Genomic DNA, 22,697 nt, shown 5'->3' on the forward strand with positions numbered 1-22,697 from the left:
GCCAAAGGTTTGCCATTATGGCCCTACACCACTTCAGACAAATGGCTTTCCAGGCCTTTCTTAAAAGCCTCCACGACTCCAGAAGCCAACAGAAGAACAGAGCTGGAAGGAACCTTGGAGATCTTCTAGTCCAACCCCTCAAAGGCGGGAAATCACAAGGCACCTGAGCAGACAAGGGTCCTTCCTTAAACCCCAGTCCGTCCCTGTGCACACACCCACCCAGTCCAGTCCCTTCCCTTCTGACCCCCCCTCCGATCCACCCCAAAATGTTCCCGAAGGAACCAGCCCCACACATGCTTTGCAGCTGGACCCACAGGAATCCGTTCGAACAAACTGATTCAGTTCATTGGGTAGCAATCCGAATTCCCCAGGAGGGTAGGCGGATGCATCTCTTGGCAAAGCAGGGAAGGAAGGCTGGGTGTTGTTCTGACTTCGGCTTCCCCAAACCACGAAGCAAACTCCTTCGCCTGACAAAAAAACCCCTTTTATTAATTTTACTGCCAATTCTGCTCCCTCCCCTCCAGCAAAGTCTTTCAAAGGAGGATTTGCGGTCAGAGGCCTTCTCTGGCTTGGAGAGCTCTGGCAAAACTTAGCCAGGAGTCTCGGAGAGTCCCGAACCAATGAAGCAAACTAATTGCCTCCTGCAAACTCCACTCCCCTGGCGCTCCCTCTTTTATTTCCTCTGGGAGGGGCCATTCATTGTCCACCTGTGGCCTTACTCCCAAGTCAACCCCTGTTCTTTAGCTGCTCCCTTCGTCTGGCAGCTCTGCGCATGCGCACACTGGGAAGAGGCTCCAGCTGTTCTTCTACCTCACGGATGTCTGTCTCCGAAGGCAGCTGAGAACTGTCAGACGGCCCTGGCTCCCTCTCTGCCTCCGACACAGAGCCCTCATCCGAGCCTTCCCCAGACTCCAGGACTGGCCCATGCTCCTCCCCAACCTCCTCAATGTCCGAATCTGCTGCCTCTGGCGGGCCACAAGATGCCCACGTCCAACTGGGGGGGGGGGGGTGTTGTGCCTACTGGGAGGTTGCCAGTGTGCAGCAGAGAGGCAAGGAAGAAAGGTGAGTGTCTTACGCAGTGAGGGCAGCTCCATTTGCCCTGGGGGGCCTTGTCTAGCTCCGGATCCAGGCACACCAGGTGATAAGCTCTGGGACAGGAGTCGCACAGGATGATCTCCCCGCCCTGCTGACACACCTCGCAATAGTCTTGGTGGTCGGTCTCGTAGCCATCTGCCTCTTCTTCACCGGCAACTGCCAACCCGGGGAGGGGGAAGAGAGAGAGAAAAGAAAAAGGGTGAGGGTCTCCCTGGTGTCCCGAGACACCTGCTGCCTGCTCTAGACCAGGGGTGTCAAACTCAAGGCCCGTGGGCCGGGCTGGAAACAGCAAAGGACCAGCCTGCAGTGCCTCTACCAGTGAAAACGGAGATCGGGCCACACCTCCCCCCCTCTCCCCCAAGGTCACACACAACCCTGATGCGGCCCTCGGGTTGGGCACCCTTGTCGTAGAGGGTCCTTGAAGCACTCGGAGTCTTATCTGTGTCCTCAGGGTCACCTGAATGGTGCTTAATGGTTCCTACAGTCTGCAATTTCTCTTTCCTCTGGAAATCCATTCCTACTCCCACTACCATCCCAAGGGTCTTCATCCCCAATTGTATCCCTAAAAAGTAGAGACGCCCGTTGCGAGTCTTGAGGGACCGCTTTGGGAGGAGTTTGACTCGGTTGCCATCGAGGATTTGGACAGGTTGCGTGGACGTCTGCGACCCACCACATGTTTATTGGACCCGTGTCCCTCCTGGCTTGTACTGGCATCCTGGGAGGTCACGCGTGACTGGCTCCTGGGCCTGGTGAACGCCTCGCTGGGTGAGGGGTCTCTACCGGCCGCCTTGAAAGAGGCGGTGGTGAGGCCCCTGCTCAAGAAGCCTTCCCTGGACCCAACGGACCTAGCCAATTATCGTCCAGTCTCCAACCTTCCTTTTTTGGCGAAGGTTGTAGAGAGTGTGGTAGCACAGCAGTTCCCACGTCACCTGGAGGAAAATGATTATCTAGACCCGCGCCAGTCCGGCTTCCGACCCGGTCACAGCACGGAGACGGCCTTGGTCGCATTGGTTGATGATCTCTGGAGGGCCAGAGATAGGGGTTGTTCCTCTATCCTGGTCCTATTAGATCTCTCGGCGGCGTTCGATACCATCGACCATGGTATCCTGTTGCACCGGCTAGAGGGGCTGGGAGTCAGAGGCACCGTTTTACGGTGGTTTGGCTCCTACCTCTCTGGTCGGACGCAACGTGTGTTGACAGGGGAGCAGAGTTCGACCCGGAGGCCACTCACATGTGGAGTGCCACAGGGATCGGTGCTCTCGCCTCTCCTGTTCAACACATATATGAAACCGCTGGGCGAGATCATCCGTGGTTTTGGAGTGGGATATCATCTGTATGCTGATGATACTCAGCTATACATTTCCACTCCGAACCACCCCAATGAGGCCGTCGAAATGATGTCCCGGTGTCTGGAGGCCGTACGGGTCTGGATGGATGGCAACCGACTAAAACTCAACCCTTCCAAGACGGAGTGGCTGTGGCTTCCGGCCTCCCGGTTCAACCAGGTGCTTCCATCTCTGGCCATCGGGGGCGTCCAACTAGCCCCCATGGAACAGGTGCGCAATTTGGGCGTCCTCCTGGATGCCCGGCTGTCCATGGATAACCATGTAACAGCCGTGGCAAGGGGGGCGTTCCATCAGGTTCGCCTGATGCGCCAATTGCGCCCCTTATTGGACCGGGATGCCCTACGCACAGTCACCCATGCGCTAGTGACGTCTCGCCTGGATTACTGCAATGCTCTCTACATGGGGCTTCCCTTGAGATGCACTCGGAGACTACAGTTGGTCCAGAACGCGGCCGCGCGGGTGATTATGGGGAGGACTAGATACTCCCCTGTAACACCTCTCCTGCGCGAGCTGCACTGGCTTCCTGTGGTCTACCGAGTGCGTTTCAAGGTTTTGATTATGATCTTTAAAGCGCTCCATGGCACAGGGCCTAGTTATATGCAGGATCGCATCCTGCCTCACACATCCCTACGACCAATTCGCTCACACAGAGAGGGACTTCTCCGGGTGCCGTCCGCCAAACAGTGCCGGGGGGCGACACCCAGGAGCAGAGCCTTCTCTGTGGTGGGCCCAGCCCTGTGGAATGACCTCCCCCGTGACATCAGGATTACTTCCGATCTCCGCTCCTTCCGTGTACAGCTGAAGACCCACCTCTTTCAATTATCTGGCCTGGCTCAATCGTAATTATTCTTATTCCTCCTAACTGGTTTTAAATTGTATTTTAAACGTTAAATTTTAATTCTATATGGGGTTTTTATAATTGGGGTATCTTAATGCGGGTTTTTTAACTGTCTATATGATGTAAATTGTCTACCTCCTCCGAGTTCGAGTCCGTGTTTGTGTATCTGTATGTATGTTCTGTATGTACGCCTATGTGTTTTTATATATTTTCTGTGTTTTATATGCCCCATTGTACGCCGCCCCGAGTCCTACTTGGAAAGGGAGCGGCTAATAAATTCAAACTTATTATTATAAAGTCTGTAGAGACTCTCCGCCATCCAAGTCACGGTTGTCCCAGAGATGTTGTTGTTTTTTTCCAGGAGGCAACTGGACTTTCTGGTTGTTGTTGTTTTTTTCCTTTTCTTTTTATAAAAAGTTTTTTTTATTAAACACACAAATTAAAAGGCTGGACACCGTGTAAACCGTCCTGCCGAAATCTATGCCATACATGCTAAGATATCAAGTTATACATCGTAGCCACCCTGTTTTTTAACGTTTGATCCATACCGTACTTACAAATTATAGAGTATCTTATTCACAGCCCTGCTGGATAGTGTTTATCTTGTGCATTCTCACATTTATCATTTCATATGTAATTCTAGCCTCCATTCTATGAATCTTAGTCCTAAGCCTATTTCGGGCTTTCTCTTTTATCGATAAAATCTATCCCAGATCTTATAATATTCTGATTCACCTTTATTCTTCAATTCCCACGTCAATTTATCCATTTCAGCACAAGTCAGAATTTTCCTAATTATATTTCCCCTTCTTGGGGGGTTTCCTTGTTTTTCCAATTTTGGGCAACGATCATTCTTGCCGCCGTGATAATATGTATTGTTGTATTTCTTGTTTATAATTCCCAAGAGAAATAGTTCCGGTGTGAATTTTATTTCCTCTTCAGTTATCTCTATCAACCACTTTTGGATATTCTGCTGATACGCTTTTGCTTTTTGGCACAACCACCACATATGGTAGAAGGGGCCTGGTGCATGGTCCCATTTCCTGCAATGGTTGGGTTTTTTCCCCCTTTGGAAGATGCTTTGCATCTCATCCAAGAAAAAAACAAGAGAAGTCCAGATAACGAGCATCTTTGGGACAACCGTAACCTGGATGATGGAGAATCTCTACAAACTTAATTAGAAGTTAATAAGGTAGCCTCTCCTTAGCTATCGAGAAGGCCTTCCCCGTCACCTTTTTTAACCTCACCTTTTTTCTTCTTTCGCCCAGGTCGGCCTCGCCTGACCTTCTTGACCCTTCCTGAACTGTCCGAACGCACGGAAGAACTGTGGACGCTGGAGTTATCCAGGTCGGATTCTTCCTCCGGTTCGGCCACCTCGTCACTCTGAAACAAATGCTGTACATAACCGGAGCGGCCCTCCATTAGGAAAAAGGCCACAAAACAGGCAGAGATGAAGAGGAACGATGGGAAGGGAAAGGAAAGGGCCGCGGGGTTACCCCAACTTCGGAGCTATGTCCAAAAAGCCAGCAGAAAGAAGCAAGGAGGAGGTTTTCCACCCGACCCCCCGGGTCCAGCTACAGGAGGTTCGACCAACTATGGAATTGACCCGGTTCAGCTACTAGCAGTTGGATTTGGGGGGACGGCATGCAGATCTAGGTCACACGGCAAAGGCTGAAGGGCGGGAAGGAAGGAGGAGATGGAGATGGTGCTATAAACAAGCAAGCAGTCGCAAACATGCCACCTGAATGTGCTGCACCAGTTCCTAAAAGGAATCTCAAGCTAATGATGCTGTTGGGAAGGGGCACTGGGCTTAGAGCAAGGGGGTCCAACCGTGGCAACTTTAAGACTTGTGGACTTCAATTCCCAGAATTGAACTCAAAAGTCTTCAACTCCCACAATTGAAAATCTTCAACTCCCCGAATTAAAATCAAAATGTTCAACTTCGAGAATTGAATTCAAAATCTTCAACTCCCCGAATTGGACTCAAAAGTCTTCAACTCCCAGAATTGGACTCAAAAGTCTTCAACTCCCAGAATTGGACTCAAAAGTCTTCAACTCCCAGAATTGAACTGAAAAGTCTTCAACTCCCAGAATTGGACTCAAAAGTCTTCAACTCCCAGAATTGGACTCAAAAGTCTTCAACTCCCAGAATTGGACTCAAAAGTCTTCAACTCCCAGAATTGAACTCAAAAGTCTTCAACTCCCAGAATTGGACTCAAAAGTCTTCAACTCCCAGAATTGAACTCAAAAGTCTTCAACTCCCAGAATTGGACTCAAAAGTCTTCAACTCCCAGAATTGGACTCAAAAGTCTTCAACTCCCAGAATTGGACTCAAAAGTCTTCAACTCCCAGAATTGGACTCAAAAGTCTTCAACTCCCAGAATTGGACTCAAAAGTCTTCAACTCCCAGAATTGGACTCAAAAGTCTTCAACTCCCAGAATTGGACTCAAAAGTCTTCAACTCCCAGAACTGGACTCAAAAGTCTTCAACTCCCAGAATTGGACTCAAAAGTCTTCAACTCCCAGAATTGGACTCAAAAGTCTTCAACTCCCAGAATTGAACTCAAAAGTCTTCAACTCCCAGAATTGGACTCAAAAGTCTTCAACTCCCAGAATTGAACTCAAAAGTCTTCAACTCCCAGAATTGGACTCAAAAGTCTTCAACTCCCAGAATTGGACTCAAAAGTCTTCAACTCCCAGAATTGAACTCAAAAGTCTTCAACTCCCAGAATTGGACTCAAAAGTCATCAACTCCCAGAATTAGACTCAAAAGTCTTCAACTCCCAGAATTGAACTCAAAAGTCTTCAACTCCCAGAATTGAACTCAAAAGTCTTCAACTCCCAGAATTGAACTCAAAAGTCTTCAACTCCCAGAATTGGACTCAAAAGTCATCAACTCCCAGAATTGGACTCAAAAGTCTTCAACTCCCAGAATTGGACTCAAAAGTCTTCAACTCCCAGAATTGGACTCAAAAGTCTTCAACTCCCAGAATTGGACTCAAAAGTCTTCAACTCCCAGAATTGGACTCAAAAGTCTTCAACTCCCAGAATTGGACTCAAAAGTCTTCAACTCACAGAACTCAACCGTCTTCAACTTTTAAGATCCGTGGACTCCCAACTGCCAAAATTCCCCAGCTGTAAGGAGTTGAAGTGCCCTGGTCTTAAAAGCTGCCAAGGTTGGAGTCACCCCTGGCTTAGAGTCACACCCTGTGGCTGGTGGTAACCCGCCTGGCGTGCAAAATTTAAATTAAAGAGCTAAAATTGCAGAACAGCCACCAGTCACGGGAATTAGCTCGCTTTGAGGTGGACTGGCGGTCGCTTTCTTAAAAAAAAAAAAGCTAAAAGCTCTTCCTCCTGGCTAATTTTGTGCAGAAATGCCAAGCTCGGCTCAGGGCCCACATTCACACGCATAACGGCAATTGAAGTGTGCCTTACTGAGCTGCTCTTTTTGCGCTTCCCGCCGATCACGCCCAGCTTGATCTTCAGGGGCATCATCTTCTTCCCCTTCACCTTCCTCTTCATCTCGGGGATGCGAGGGCTTTTGCTCCTTTTCTTGTGGCCTGGTCCTTGGAGAGGGAGAGGGGTGGGTGGGGGGGAGAAAGGACCTCTCAGGTGAACAGTCAACATTTGGCCCCTGGTCGGAAAGAGCCGTGCGGGGTTGTTCTGGGGGACGCTCCGAAGCAGCAGAGCAGATGGCGAACCCTTGGTAAGAGATGCCCGGGCATAATCGCATCCCAACCAGATGCTTGCAGAAAAAACACAAGCATCTTGGCTGCCCTCCTCTCTGCTCGGCTCACTTGTTGTGGACCGCTTACTGGTCAGGGGAGCTGGCAGCAGAATCAGAGAGTGAGGAGGGTTGGGGAGGAACCTGGGCCAGTCCTGGAGTCCCCCCGAGTCCCTACGGGGAGAGGGGGCGGTCTATAAATTAAATAAACTATAAACTATAACTATAACTATAAACTGGAGTCTGGGGAAGGCTCTGATGAGGGCTCTGGGTCGGAGGCAGAGAGGGGGCCAGGGCCGTCTGACAGTTATCAGCTGCCTTCAGAGTCAGACATCCGTGAGGCAGAAGAACAGCTGGAGCCTGTTCCCAGTGTGCACATGCGCAGAGTTGCCAGATGAAGGGAGCAGCTAAAGGACAGGGATGGACTTGGGAGGAAGGCCACAGGTGGACGGGGAACGGCCCCTCCCAGAGGGAATAAAAGAGGGAGCGCCAGGGGAGTGGAGCTTGCAGGAGTTCGCTTCATTGGTTCGGGACTCTCTGAGACTCCTGGCCAAGTTTGACAGATATCACCCTGGCAGCTCTCCAAGCCAGAGAAGGTCTGTGACTGTAAATCCTCCCTGGAAAGACTTTGCTGGATGGGAAGGAGCAGAATTCAGAGTCAATGAATAAAAAGGGGTTTTTGTCAGGACAAGGAGTTTGCGCCAGGCTCTTGGGAAGCCTCGGTCAGAACATCACTTGCAAAGAATCAAACCGGAGGGGGGAGGGTGGCGTGATGGAGGGCGGCGGGAGGGGAGGGGTAGAGTCCATTCAAAGATGGCTCTTTTCTGTTCTCCGGGAAGGTTGGAGCTTGCCCGGAGGAAGCGTGAACAACTTAAAAGTCAACATTTGTCCCAGGATGCAAGTGGCCACTTTATATAGTAACATCCCATGCTTGACTTCTCAAGTCTGAGAGGCAGGTAAAACCTCAGGTCTTCTGCTTTTAAGTCTAGGATGACTCAGGAGCTTCAGCCTAGAGCCGACTCAACCCTGAAATATAGGCACACTCCCCTATTTGGGGGGTCCTTGGTGCTCTCTGAGCTTGGTGGTTTTCTTGCTGAGGTTTCGTGACCCAACTAGGTAACATCATCCGTTGGGGGGAGTGTCGTAGCCTCCTCGGTTGTTCTTTTATTGAGGTATTGCTTTCAGCTTCATTGTTTGTCTGGGTTTCATCCCTGCTTATCTGGGTGTCTGAGCTGTTGGAAGAGTTCTGTATTCTGGGGTTGTTGTTGTTGTTGTTTGTAGCACTGATGATATGATCTAGACGGGTCATGAAATGTCGAAGGGACAGATTCTGAGGTCAGCCCGGTCCACACAGAAAACCATCAAGCGCATAGAGCACCAAACCTCCTCCTCCTCCTCTCCAAACACACCCCTCCCTCCTAGCACTGATGATGGCCTCCAAAGTTGTCACCTCCTTCCTCCCTCCGCCCCCCCCTCTTCCTGTCTGCAATCCCCCCACTCTTCCAATACTGAGAGTGTTCCCTGGTTGGGTCATGAAAAGTCTGCAAGAAAACCATCAAGCTCAGAAAGCACCAAGGACCTCTCAGTCCTCTCCTCTGCAATCTCCACTCCCTTCTAGCACTGATGATGTTCCCTAGCTGGTCCATGAAACGTCTGCAAGAAACCCACCCAGCTCAGAGAGCACCAAGGACCCCACAGTATTTCTCCTTTTCCTCTTCCTCTCTTTCCTCCTCCTCCTCCTCTCTCCAATTCCACTTCTAGCACTGATGACATTCCCTAGTTAGTCCATGCGACGTCTGCAAGAAACCCACCAAGTTCAGAGAGCACCAAGGACCTCACAGTTCTCCTCCTCCTCTCCACAAACCCTCTAGCACTGATGATGTTCCCTAGCTGGTTCATGAGACGTCTGCAAGAAAACCACCAAGCTCAGAGACCAGCAAAGACCTCAAAGTGCTTCCTCTCCTCCTCCAAACCCTCCTCCACTCCACAAACCCTCCTCCCTTCTAGCACTGATGATGTTCCCTAGCTGGTCCATGAAACGTCTGCAAGAAAACCACCAAGTTGAGAGAGCATGAAGGACCCCATAGTCCTCCTCCACCCCATCTTTCTCCTCTCCACAACCCCTCCTCCTCCCACTGATTCCATCCCCTGGTTGGGTCATGAAACGTCTGCAAGAAACCCACCCAGTTCAAAGAGCACCCAGGACCCTTCATTTCAACCCACAAATATTCTCTTCCCAGCTTTTCTTTCTTAGCATTACAATTTCCTATTGGTGATACCGGCCTCAGCGCACCGAACGGCTGACTCCGATCCAGCCAGAAACCGCCCCTCCCCGTGTTCCCCCCTCCCCTCTGTTCTTTGCACCATCCTCATCCTCCAGAGAAAGGCCCGCTACTCACCTTTGCCCTCTTTGGTTTTGGCTTTGCGGATGGGAAGAGGCTGAGGCGGGGGCTGCAGCAGGTGTGGGGGCTCAGGTGAAGGGATCACGGCCGAGACGGCAGCCGAGACTTGTTCTGCTACGGCGGCCGCAGCCGCAGCAGCCGCAGCGGCCACAGCGGCCGTCGATCCTTTGAAGGGGTTGTTGGCACTGAACTCCCGCCACTTGGCTCCCATGATGGTCATCATTTTGGACATGGGGATCTTGGGGTTCTTTTTGGCAATGAGAGGCCTGGAGGGAGGAGAGGGGGAAAAAAAAGAGTCGTGTTAATTCCGCGTGGGAAAGGAAGCCGACGCGCTGCCTTGAATTCTGACCTAAAGGACACCTGGATGGCCAGGCCAATGTTCCCTCGCATTCATGACCAAGTGTTTTGCCCTGGGCTTCCCAAGAGCACGAAACCGACTCCTCGTCCCGATGAAACCCCTTTTATTTAGATTAAAGGGAATTCCTCTCCAGAAAAGTCCCGGCCAACAATCTTTCATGAGATTTCACCACTACGGACCTTGATCAGGCTTGGAGAGCTGCCAGGCCGATATCTTCTAAACTCCACGCTGTAGCAGCAATTCCTTGGCAAGAAGTCAGCAACAGTTCTTCACCCTAATGAATGGAACTAATGGCCTCCTGCAAACTCCACTCCCCTGTCGCTCCTCTTTTATTTCTTCTGGGAGGGACCATTCGCCGTCCACCTGTGGCTTTACTCCCGAGTCGATCCCTGTTCTTTAGCTGTTCCCTTCTCCTGGCAACTCTGCGCATGAGCACACTGGGAACAGGCTCCAGCTGTTCTTCTGCCTCACTGATGTCTGACTCCGAAGGCAGCTGATAACTGGCATACGGTCCTGGCCTTCGATACAGAGCCCTCATCAGAGACTTCCCCAGACTCCAGGACTGGCCCATCTTCCTCCCCAACCTCCTCACTGTCCGAATCTGCTCTGCAGGCAGTTAGAGAGGCCACAACACCAAGATTAAAAGACCCACAACAGAATATCCCCCAGGCGCTTTTTTTCAAGCGGCAACTGGACTCGTTTTTTCTTTGAAGACATTTCGCTCCTCATCCAAGAAGCTTCTTCGGCTCTGACTGAATGGTGGAGGAAGGGAAGGATTTATACTCCTTGCAGGCAGTTGGTCATTTGCAATTCTTTTAGAGAGATCCTGAGGCCAGTTGGAGGTTTGTCTGTGACCTTGGAGTCCCCTGAGTGGTGCAATGTGGGTGGAGCAGAGGTGGGTGTCACACAATGTAACAACCGGTTCGTCCAGAACCGAAAATGTGAGTGTGTGCCTTCCACACATGTGCGCGGCAGCAAAAACACGATTACCTTATTTTTCGGAGTATAAGACTCTCCGAAGTATAGGACGCACCTAGGCATCTTTTGGGGAAGAAAACAAGAAAAAAAAGCTGCCTCTGCCTCCCAGCAATTTGCCTCCTTGCAGCAAACAGCCTGTTTCTGCTTCAATGTCAATTTCAGCACAGCCTGATTAGCAACAAGAAAAAAAATCTGCCTCTGCCTCCTTGCAGCAAACAGCCCATTTCAGCTTCGCACAGCGTGATTAGCACAAGCAGCTGATTGTCGGTTGGATCGGCCCCCGAAACATCAGCTGTTTCAGGCTGCAGGGATTGCCATCGCCTGTTGCTGCCTCCGCTTTCGGGCTCCGTGCACCCCATTCTGCACCCATTCCGGGCGGCGGGGATCGGAATGGGTGGAAAAGGGGGTACAGAAGCGGCAATAGGCAATAGCAATCCCTGCAGACTGAATCAGCTGATGGTCGGAAGGCCGATCAGCTGCTTGTGCTAATCAGGCTGTGCTGCAGTTGAAACCGAAAGAGGTTATTTGCTGCTTGCTGCAAGGAGGCAAATTGCTAGGAGGCAGTGGCCAAAGGGTGTGGGCCGGTGGGGCTACATTTGGTGTATAAGATGCACCCAAATTTTCACACTCTTTTTTTGGGGGGAGTGGGTCTTATACTCCAAAAAATACGGTATATACGATGGGATAGCGCCAGGCAGGTGGGCGCAACTACTGGCCGGAACTACTGGTTCATCCGAACCGGCAGCAGCCCACCTCTGGCTGTGGAGCCTTCTTGGGCCTGCTGAAAGGAGCTGCATTGTGGAGTTGTGCTTCCTGCAGGATCCCACAGAGAGGGCTAAGAGAAACATTTTTATCAGGTTCTAAACGGGGAACGTGAGAAAGGAGCTCTTCCCGAGCGTCTGATGTGACGTGTTTGGAGATGAGAGCGAGTCTGCCCCTCCAGCGAGCTGCAACATCACAGCGATTGCTTCCGTTTCCTCCTCCCCCAGGAATCACACACACACACACAGCACGCACCAAAGCGGAGGATTAAAGGGGCTCTTATCAGTCTCCAGGGAAGATGGAGAACTGCCAAACTGGAACAGGCCAACGCTCCATTTAATCCGACCGAAGCCGACGGGGTGCTCGAGTGAGCGAGCGAGCAGGAGGAACAAGGCTCAAATCTTGGCAGAGCAAGCCCAGAGAGGCACAAGCTTCTTGATGCTCTCCCCCGCCTCCCACAACCAGCCTTCATCTCCTCCCCACAACTCAACACCCCCACAGCCCACAGCCACAAGGAACTCCCCCCCCCCCTCCAAGCAGAAGACATCCATCATTTGCAATCGTTCTGCTGGCCAAAGGGGGCTGCATGTCTCTGGATCTTGCTCCCTGCAGACACCCACACACGCACTTACACACACCCTGCCTGGGCATTTTAGGACTTCATCGGCTGTCAAGGCTAAGAGCCCGTGTCTGACCCGACCACGTGGGAGAGGGGCTTCGGCCTACTAAGAGCATTGGTTCAAAAGGGGATGGGGTCTGGGTAAGGGCGAGTAACACGGTTGTTCAGTGTTGGATGGTCACAAGACGGGGTCATCACAGGAGCCCGGGACACTGCGGCCATCATAAATATGAAGTTCTCTGCCAGAGGTCGGAATTCTGACTGCGCGGCCACAGGGAACGCTGCAACGGCCGTAAGGGTGAAAAACGGTCATAAATCCCCCTTTTTTTTAATCCCGCCGGTGCCGTTGTCAGATTTTTAAGAAGAGATTAGACAACTATTTGTCTGAAATGGTAGTACAGGGTTTCCTGCCTGAGCAGGGGGTTGGACTAGAAGACCTCCGAGGTCCCTTCCAACTCTGTGTTGCTGAATAGCTTGCCTCCAGAAGTTGGGGGGGGGGGAGGGAGGGGGAGGGAGGGAGGAAGGGAGGAAGGGAGGAAGGAAGGAAGGAAGGAAGGAAGGAAGGAAGGTAGGTAGGTAGGTTCGCCATCATGAGTATAAGGAACCCTGAGACCAGGGGGTTGGACTAGAGGACCTCCAAGGTCCCTTCCGACTCTATTATTCTTTGGTGTATGGATCCCTTGGATTTGGGCTGGCAGAAAATCACGGCAGGATCAACCTAGCTTTGGTCTGCACAGGTAATCCTTGACTTCATTTAGTGACCGTTCGAAGTCACAACGGCACTGAAAAAAAGTGACTTAGGAGAGTTTTTCACACTTATGACCGTTGCAGCATTCCCCCATATCACGTAACCAAGATTCAGATGCTTGGCAACTGGTTCTTATTTATGACGGTTGCAGCGTCCCGGATCACGCGATCTCTGGGTTGGTTTTTTGGGTGACTTCCCGACAAGCAAAGTCCATGGGGAAGCCGGATTCGCTTAACGACCAGGTTAATAACGGCAGGTTTCTTTAAAAAGTCTGGATGAATGTCCCATCTACGAGGATCTGTCTCTCCTTTCTTTGAATCACTTTGGTTTTTACTCAGACACGGCATAGAATAGAATAGAATAGAATAGAATAGAATAGAATAGGAAATAGAGATAGAAATAGAAATAGAAATAGAAATAAGAGTAGAGTAGAGCAGAATAGAATAGCAGAGTTGGAAGGGACCTTGGAGGTCTTCTAGTTCAACCCCCTGCTTAGGCAGGAAATCCTACACCACTTCAGACAAATGGCTATCCATTCTCTCCTTATAAACCTCCAGTGTTGGAGCATTCACAACTTCTGGAGGCAACTTCTGTTCCACTGATTCATTGTTCTCACTGTCAGGAAGTTTCTCCCCAGTTCTAAGTTGCTTCTCTCCTTGATTAGTTTCCACCCATTGCTTCTTGTTCTACCCTCAGGTGCTTTGGAGAATTGCTTGACTCCCTCTTCTTTGGGGCAATCCCTGAGATATTGGAAGACTGCTACAACTTGTGTTCCTAATCTGTTTTTTTTTTTTTTTTTGTGGTGCTGTTTTTGATAGGTTGGACTGTTTTTTCCCTCTGCGTAAAGACAGGTGCAAAAAACCAGTTAAGTAGCTCTGCTTTCTCCCTGCTGCTTGTCATCTTCTTGCCACTTTCTCCCAGCAATGGACCAATTGTTTCCTTGATTTTTTTTCTAGTTTTTAACATGTTGGAAGAAGCTTTTTTTATTATTATTGTTTTACTTTTGTCGCAAGCCTTTCTTCATTGTGAGTCTCAGCTTTCCTCATGTCCTCTTTTACAGGCTCGGGCTATTTGCTGATACAATAATACAATAGCAGAGTTGGAAGGGACCTTGGAGGTCTTCTAGTCCAACCCCCTGACTAGGCAGGAAACCCTACACCACTTCAGACAAATGGCTATCCAACATCTTCTTCAAGACTTCCAGTGTTGGGGCATTCACAACTTCTGGAGGCAACTTCTGTTCCACTGATGAATTGTTCTAACTGTCAGGAAGTTTCTCCTCAGTTCTAAGTTGCTTCTCTCCTTGATTAGTTTCCACCCATTGCTTCTTGTTCTACCCTCAGGTGCCTTGGAGAATAGTTCCGCCTTAGTTATTTGCCCCCTCTTTCCACTTTTTATACTTGCTTGCGTAATGACAAACTACGGTTATGCAGTTGATCAGAGCTAAACAGAAACTGAGATGCTTTTACAAACCACGGTTTGGAAGATTACTTGCAACCGCACTGTAGAAATCATAAAGCCACATTTAAATTCAGGAAAATAGATTGGGAAAGTGATGTGCGGGAAAATATATGCCCACGTTCCTTAAATCAGAAATGCCCAGTATACATTTTTTTCAGGCCAAAATTCTGAACCTTGGACCTTGAATGACATGCAAGGAGCTATGCAGGTAGTCCTCGACTTATGACCACAATGGAGCCCAAAACCTCAGTTGTTAAGCGAGGCATTTGTGACATTTTGCCCCATTTTACGAGCTTTCTGGCTACCGTCGTTCAATGAAACACCGTGGTTGATCAGTTAGTAACCTGGTTGTTAAGCGATTCTGGCTCCTTCATGGAGTTTGCTGGTCAGGAGGTCGCAAAAGGGGATTTCACCTGCCCTCGGGACACTACGACCATCATAAACCGGAGTCAATTGGCCGAGCGTCCGAATTTTGATCAGGGGATCACGAGGACGCTGTAAGTCGAGGACTTACAAAAAGCACAGCCAGGACAAAGACGAGGTAAAGCCTCAACAACAACAAAAAAGAAATTTGATACGATTTAATGTGAGGCCTCTCTATCTCATAGGAGAATGAATGCAATAATAATTTTTCTCTCTCTTCTATTACATTAAAAAGAAAAAAATTCGGGGGGGGGGCACATTTTTCCAGCCTGGGGGAGGCTTTGCTTCCAACCATTTCGAAAATTTATCCCCACGAAGCCACCTTCCTTATGGCCGCCGGGCGCTCTATGATCTCATTTGGACGAGTGGATCAGGCTTGTTTAATTATTGATGGTCGATACCTCCCACAATGCACTGCGGATGGGCGATTAAAAGGAAGAAAAGAAGGGATGCCATTAAAGAAATACGAGCTCGGGGCTTTTAAAAGGGGGGGAGGAGAGAGAGAGAGAGAGAGATTGAAAATTAAAAAAAATGCAGCCAGCTCAACAGAGGGAGGGATCTGAATTTATTTAATTTCAAAATGGTTTCCAGAAATAGGCGTGTCGCAGAAACAAAGGCAGGCCTGAACAAAAAAAAAAAGACACAGTCGGTCTGGCCGTGTGTGTGTGTGTGTGTGTGTGAAGAATGTGTGTGTGTGAAGAATGTGGCAAGGGGAGGGGAGGGATGGGGGAGGCAAACACACAAGGATAACCACAAGATAAAAGAAAAGCCCAGCCTATACCGTTGGTTGTTTGCCGTAGCCAGATGGGAATAATTCTGCATCCAGGGGGTTAAAAGGAAAAGAAGAAGAAGAAGAAGAAGAAAAATAAAACCAGAGGTAGAATATTAAAAACAGATCGAGGAAATAGAAGGTGGGGGACGATGAGGGGACTGGAAGATAAAACATAACGAAGAACGGTTGCTGGAACTGGCTTTGGCCAGTCTAGAGAAAAGAAGGAGTAGGGGGGGACATGATAGCAGTCTTCCAATATTTGAGGGGCTCCCCCAAAGAAGAGGGGGTCCACCTATTCTCCAATAGAGAAGAAGCAACCGATGGAAACCATTCAAGGAGAGAAACAATTTACAACCGAGGAGGAATTTCCTGACAGTTAGAACAATTAACCAGTGGAACTGCTTGCCACCAGAGGTTGTAGGCACTCCATCGCTGGAGGTTTTCAAGAACAGACTGGACAGCCATTTGTCTGAAATGGTGTATAAGATCTCCTGCTTGAGCAGGGGGTTGGACTAGAAGACCTCCAAGGTCCCTTCCCACTGTGCAATTCTAACAAAGAGAAGGACTAGGGGAAACACGAGGGTATCTTCCAATCTTTGAGGGGCTGCCCCAAAGAAGAGGAAGGGGCCAACCTATTCTCCAAAGCACCTGAAGGCAGGACAAGAAACAATGGATGGAAACTCATCACGGAGAGAAGCAACCTGGAATTGAGGAGGAATTTCCCGACAGTAAGAACAATGAACCCTTGGGACAGCTTGCCACTAGAAGGTGTAATTGCTCCATCCCTGGAGGTTTTTAAGAAGAGACTGGGCAGCCATTTGTGTGAAAGGGTAGAGGGCTTCCTGCCTGAGCAGGGGGTTGGACTAGAACAGGGGTCCCCAATCTCCAAGGCTGTGGCCCCCTTTCCAGCCGGGCCACCGAGCCGCAAAGGCCGTAGACTGCTGGACTAGATGACCTCCAAAGGCCCCTTCCAAGATGAAATGTAGCATGGGCGAAAGACAGCAGAATCAATGAACCAACCCAACTGTTAGCTACACTTCCTGTCCCCTCTGCAGAGAAAGAGGAACGTAGCCCTGCAATACAGGGTATTCCTCGACTTACGACCACCATCGTAAGCCCCCAACCTCCATGAGCTTTGCCACCTCTGTTCTATGCAGTTCTTAAGCGAGGAACACAGTCGTTCAACAAATCCGGCTTCCTCGTTTGCCTTCGCAAGAGGGGATCATCGCAGGAGCCCCAGGACACCGCGGCCGCCATAAAGACGGAGTCCGCTGCCAGGCGTCTGAATTCTGACCGTGCGGCCACGGGGAACCCTGCAACGGCCGTAAGGGTGGGAAACGGTCATAAATCCCCCCATTTTTTCCGCCCCGCGGTGCCGTTGTCAGGTTTTTAAGAAGAGATTAGACAGGTATTTGTCTGAAACGGTACTATAGGGTTTCCTGCCTGAGCAGGGGGTTGGACTAGAAGACCTCCGAGGTCCCTTCCAACTCGCCCGATCACATTGGGGCAAGACCCACACAAGCCTTAGCAGCCCCCCGTTTGTCCCCACGACTTTAGGCAAACCCCAAATCACCCCAAGGTTCAATACCAGTTTTATTCCCCCCCCCCGCCCTCTCCAATTCCAGGGTTGCCACGAGGGACATCACAGCCCCCAGTTCTCTGAAGGGACGGTGGCCCCTGGCTTCCTGCAGCCCAGGAAATGGGAGATATCGCACAGCTCTCCCCCCAGAGCCTTGTTAAGGTATTTTAGGAGCGCAGCCCCTCCCCAAAGCCCAGCGAGAGAGGCGTGAGAGTCCTCGAAGCCCTCCGAGAGCCAAGAAGGAGGCATCAAAGGGCCCCACAGGGCTTTCCCCAGAAGGAATTCCCTCTCCATCAAGGGAGCGTTCGGCCAATTCCAGCCACGGCAGCCGCCAGCCGCAGGGAAGGCGGCTGCAGGCAGACGATCTGCCTCCCGCCCAGGCAAGTGCCCAACAATTCACAGCTAATTAGAGTCAGGCGGAGGGTTTCCTCCCCACAAATCCCTTCCGCCCCACTTCAGCAGGCCTGTTCTCCCCCAACCTCTTGGGCAAGCTGGGATAAATCACTGCCTTTATTAAGAAAAAAGAAGACCCAGGTGGCCTGGCGATTGCTGGTGCCAGATTCCCTCCCATCGGTCACAGAGCAGTCGGTTGGCAGCCGAGCGCGCCTCTGCCCACCAGGCTGAAGCCGGGAGAGACCACGGGGGCTGCCAAGGCCACGGGCTGCTTCCCTGTCGCTGACATGAGCTCAGCCTCGCCTGGCGAGAAGTGCAGGCTGGCAGCCAGAGGAAACGTCTCGGGACGCGCCGGAGAACCGCCAGAGGTTGCAGGATTTGCATCCAACTGAGGCCAGCTGGCTTAGGAGCGAGTGATAAACCCTTCCTGTTCTCCAGGCAGGTGTCTCGCCTCCCCCCCCCCTCCCCTCCTTTCCCAGAGTCTTTTGCCGCTCAGGGAGGCCGAGACGGGGATGAGAAGCTCCCCTGGCACAAGTCGGGAATTTCAATTCCTCCAGCAGACGTCTCCCCAGAGAGAAGACGACGACGATCAGCAGAAGGAACCCTTCTCCTCTCAAAAGGCTCGTTGGGGTTCTTAAGGCCACCCCGAGTAGGATCGCATTAGAAAGGGATGGGGGGGAGGAGTGGGGGGGACGGAGAAAGGGGACCTGGGGTTTCTTTGAGCAGCCACCCTTTTTGCGGAGAATTGTGCATTGTGGGCGTGTGGGCCAAGAGACGCATCCTTCGTTTTATCTGGCTGCCCCTCTCAAGGTCTCATCAAATTAAAACTCCACAGAAGGAAATGGCAATATGAAAGATAGATAGATAGATAGATAGATAGATAGATAGATAGATAGATAGATAGGTAGGTAGGTAGATAGATAGATATAGGTAGAATAATAGAAAGAAAGAAAGAAAGAAAGATAGATAGATGATAGATAGATAGATGATAGATAGATAGATAGATAGATAGATAGATAGATAGATAGATAGATAGATAGATGATAGATAGATAGATAGACAGACAGAGAATGATAAACAGACAGACAGAGAGAATGATGATAGATAGATAGATAGATAGATAGATAGATAGATAGATAGATAGAGAGATGATAGATAGATAGACAGACACAGAGAATGATGATAGAGGAGAGAGAGAGATGATAGACAGATAGATAGACAGATAGGTAGGTAGGTAGGTAGGTAGATAGGTAGATAGATAGACGGACACAGAAAGATAATGATAAAAGATAGGTAGATGATAATGTTAAATAGATGATAATGGACAGATGGATGGATGAACACACACAATGATAGATGATAGGTTGACAATGATAGATAGAAGATAGATAATGGATGGATGGATAGACAGAGATAGAGATAGAGAGAGAGAGATGCAAAGATGATGATAGGTGATAGGTAGATGATAGACAGATAATGATAGGTAGATGATAGATACAGGTAGCCCTCCACTTACGGCCACAATGGAGGCCAGGCAGTTGTTAAGTGAGTTTACCCCCATTTCCTGACCTCTTTTTGCCACAGTTAAGCAAACCACTGCCGTTATTAAATGAATCATTCGGTCATTAAGCGAATCCGACTTCCCCCATTGACTTTGTTTGTCGGAAGCCAGCTGGGAAAATTGCAAATGGTAATCACTTGACCGCGAGAAATTTCAACCATCAACTTGAAAACCTGCTGGGTCGCGTTTCCCTTGCCCGCCCACCTCGCCCACCGGCTGATATAAGAACTCACCTCATGAACTGGCTGAAGGCTTTGTAGTTTGTCAAGGTGTGGTAGTCTTCCTCGGTGAAAACATGGTCAACGTCTTCCAGGCCCCAAGTCATGAGCAGCTGGGCCGAGGACTTCTGCTCCACCTTTGAAGGAAGGGGACAGAAAGTCTCAGGACATCCCCCCAAGAGCAAAGTAGAGACAGAGAGAGACAGAAGAAAGGTAGGAAGGATGGAGACAAAAAGACAAGAAAGATGGATAGGAAAGAAAGAAAAAAAGAAAGAGGGAGGAAGGAATGAAAAAGACAAGATAGGAAAGAAAGATAGGAAAGAAAGAGACAGAGAGAGAGAGAGAGAGAGAGAGAGAGAGAGAGAGAGAGAGAGAGAGAAAGAAAGAAAGAAAGAAAGAAAGAAAGAAAAAGAAAGAAAGAAAAGGGAAGGAAGGAAGGGAAAAGACAAGAAAGAGGAAAGAGAGAAAGAGGGAGGGGAGGAAAAAGACAAATAATTAAGAAAGTTGGATAGGAAAGAGAGAGAGAGAGAGAGAGAGAGAAAGGGGGGGAGGAAAAAGACGAGAAAGATAGGAAAGAGAAAGAAAGAGAGAGAAAGAAAGAAAGTGGGAGGGAGGAAGGAAAAAGACAAGAAAGTTAGGAAAGAAAGAAGGAGAAAGAAAATAAAGGAAAGAAAAGAAAGAAGAAAAGAAAGAGAGAGAGAGAGAGAGAGAGAAAGAAAGAAAAAAAGAAAGAGAGAGAGAGAGAGAGAGAGGGAGGGAGAGAAAGGGCTTCAGCCTCTTTTCTTTTGCAGCACAGGAGAAAAATAGGGGATCAGCAGAGGGGGAGTCTTATCAGCTCCCACCCTCCCACCCCCCACCCCACCCCGCTTTCAGCCTGAAGCTAATTGCTCTTGTACATGTTGGGAAATTGGGAAACGCAAGGCAAGGCGGAGTCAAGTGGGGAAGTAGCCTTGAAGCCTTGCGTAGTGGCTAGAGCCGTTAGCCTGACCTCCCAACGCCTAAGCCCCATGAAACCCTGTCTGTCTGTTCCCAGGGGAAGCTGAGCTGTCTGGGGAGACTCTTCTACTACAAGCAGCAGCCAACACAGCTGTGGAGCTGGACCTTTCACCATCCGGCAACTCCATCACCACCCCATCAGCCACGAAGGAGGAGGAGGAGGAGGAGGAGGCCGAGGCTCCTTCTCACCTTTGGCTTTTGCATTCCGTCTTCCTCCGTCTTTTTCCGCCGCTTGGTCTTCTTCTCTTTCTTCTCCCGGTGTTTGCGCCGCTTCTTCTTCCCCACGCCTCCATAGTCGCTGCCCCCGCTCTCTGACTTGGCCCGATACTCCTCTCGGTCGGACTCAAACTCATCCTCACTGACCTGCCAAGAGGGGAAAAGAAAAAAACCCAGAGCCCAAGGCGAGTGAGATCGTTAGCATTAATTAAGAGACCAGCCTCCCTGCTGAGCACGGAGAAGCCCCCCCTGCCAGGACCACAGTCTCCCCCTCCCACCCCTCCCATTTCATTGTGACATAACGACTTGGCAAACGAATAAAACAGCCCGGGGGATTTTTTTTGTCAACGCGAAGAGGAGATGCAGAAAAGCTTCCATCGCTTTACACCAGGGGTGGGGAAAGATGGTCCCTTTATGACCTGTGGACTTCAACTCCCAGAATTCCTGAGCCAGCCATGCTCGAGGAATTCTGGGTAGTCGAAATCCGCAGGTGGTAAAGGGGGCAACTTTCCCCACCTCTGATTTACACATTTATTTTGTTTGATTTCTATAGCCACCCATCTCAGCCAATGATTCTGGGTGGCTCCTAAGTCAGAAACAGCATGTTTCCCTGAAAATAAGACCTCCCTGGATAATAAACCCAATTTGGCTTTCGAGCACATGCGCAAAAATAAGCCCTCCCCCAAAATATTGCAACACACCAGCAGCCATGAGGTGACCGCGCTCGCTGCTTCCTGCACGTCAAAAGTAATAAGACCACCCGAAAAATAAGGCCAAGGGCTTATTTCGGGTGGGGGGAATCCAAAGAAAATAAGACCCTGTCTTATTTTGGGGGGAAACACGGTAGATTACAATGGCAATCTTTTACAACAATAAAAAAAACGTGCGTCGTTCTTTACTTCGGGCCATTGTGTGATTAAAAGTGAATTTTTTTTTTTGCTTTTTCATCCATCCGCTACGCCTCTGACCCAGGCAGAACCTTTTCACGCACAGCAATTTTTATTATTTATTAAGAACATGTATATAAGCTGCCCAACTCACTCTTGGTGACTCCAGGAGGCGGCTGGCAAATATAAAACCCCGGTACAACACCCCCTCCCCCAATAAATCCTCCTGGCAAACAGAAATTGTACCAACCCCTTGATGGGCTAATTCTGGGGTCTCCAAGCCTTGGAAGAGAGCATCAAAGTGGGGGGGGGGGAGAGGAATCTTATCTATAGGCACCAGGGAGAAGGCCCTTCTTTTGGGTCCCACTCAAGGAAGGAGACCCCTAACATCTCCTGCCTCCCTGCTCTGGTGAGTCACATAGATGTCACTGGGAAAAAGGCGGTCCTTCAAATAACTGGGCTCTGGGCGCTACGTGGCCTGGCACCAGGGTTATTGGAAGGGCCAGGGGGTGGCATTCACCTCCCTACCGGTTTGCAAATGTGGCCCCAGGCGCCTTTCGCACGTGCGCTTTGGGCTTTAAAAAAAAGTGCCTAATTGGGATGCCATAGAGCCGGGGTGGACGGACGGGGCCACCTGCCATTTTCGCTACCGGTTCGGCCAAACCGATCCGAACCGGCTGAATCCCTACCTCTGGGAAGGACCCTCTTTTCCCAGGGACCACCAATATTTGGAAGGAAACTGGCTGCCGGTGCAGTTACCCACAAGAGAGGTGTTCAAATCTCGGCCGACACCATTCTGAACCGATTGAGGCATCGTTAGGACTACAGGAGGTCCAACTCCCCTGTGAGGGGGAGAACCAAGGCGAGAAATCCTGCCACGGGGCCACGTCAAGCTTCCATTCCCCCCACACACACACACACCCCAAAACTGGTTCTCCTCTACCTAAGGTCAGGAACGGATGCCGCTAAAGAAGTCCTCCTTCTGTTGGCGAATTGGCTTGACGCAAAAGTACACAAGCACCAACGATACGGGATACGGGTCCGCGTGGGAGAGAGAGAGAGAGGAAAAGGCTTCGGTTGGGGCGACTTACTAATTTTTTGCGCTTCCTGGGTTTCCCCGGCTTGTTCTCCTTCTGCTTCCTCGGCCCTCGTTTCTTCTTCTTGACGACGAGGGGACTCTCTAAGCTGCACAAATCCTCCTCTTCGTCGTCTGGAATACAAAACAGGGGGGAAAGGATCCCCAGGCGTCAAAAGGAAAAAGAGAGAAAGAGAGACAGACGGGCAGACGACAGAAGGAGACCGCCTGCTTTGAGACCACTTC

The 22,697-nt window shown here is 50.1% G+C and overlaps 1 protein-coding gene across 3 annotated transcripts in view; it reads right to left on the bottom strand.

Moving 5' to 3' along the window:
- The window catches only part of LOC309400816 (chromodomain-helicase-DNA-binding protein 3-like), a 110,559-nt gene that overhangs the window by 68,503 nt on the left and 19,359 nt on the right, over positions 1-22,697 (bottom strand). For 2 of the 3 annotated variants that reach the window (XM_081969504.1, XM_081969505.1), the window contains exons 2-8: positions 22,468-22,586; positions 20,463-20,636; positions 19,293-19,414; positions 9,403-9,671; positions 6,715-6,845; positions 4,527-4,674; positions 1,076-1,251 (exon numbers count right to left, since the gene is read on the bottom strand). In XM_081969504.1, coding sequence (XP_081825630.1) covers positions 1,076-1,251; positions 4,527-4,674; positions 6,715-6,845; positions 9,403-9,671; positions 19,293-19,414; positions 20,463-20,636; positions 22,468-22,586 — 1,139 coding nt within the window. The remainder of the gene's footprint in view (positions 1-1,075; positions 1,252-4,526; positions 4,675-6,714; positions 6,846-9,402; positions 9,672-19,292; positions 19,415-20,462; positions 20,637-22,467; positions 22,587-22,697) is intronic. The other variant, XM_081969506.1, reaches the window with a different exon arrangement.

Source organism: Natrix helvetica (assembly GCF_964273705.1).
Source record: "Natrix helvetica genome assembly, chromosome: W".
Taxonomy (NCBI): Eukaryota; Metazoa; Chordata; class Lepidosauria; order Squamata; family Natricidae; genus Natrix; species Natrix helvetica.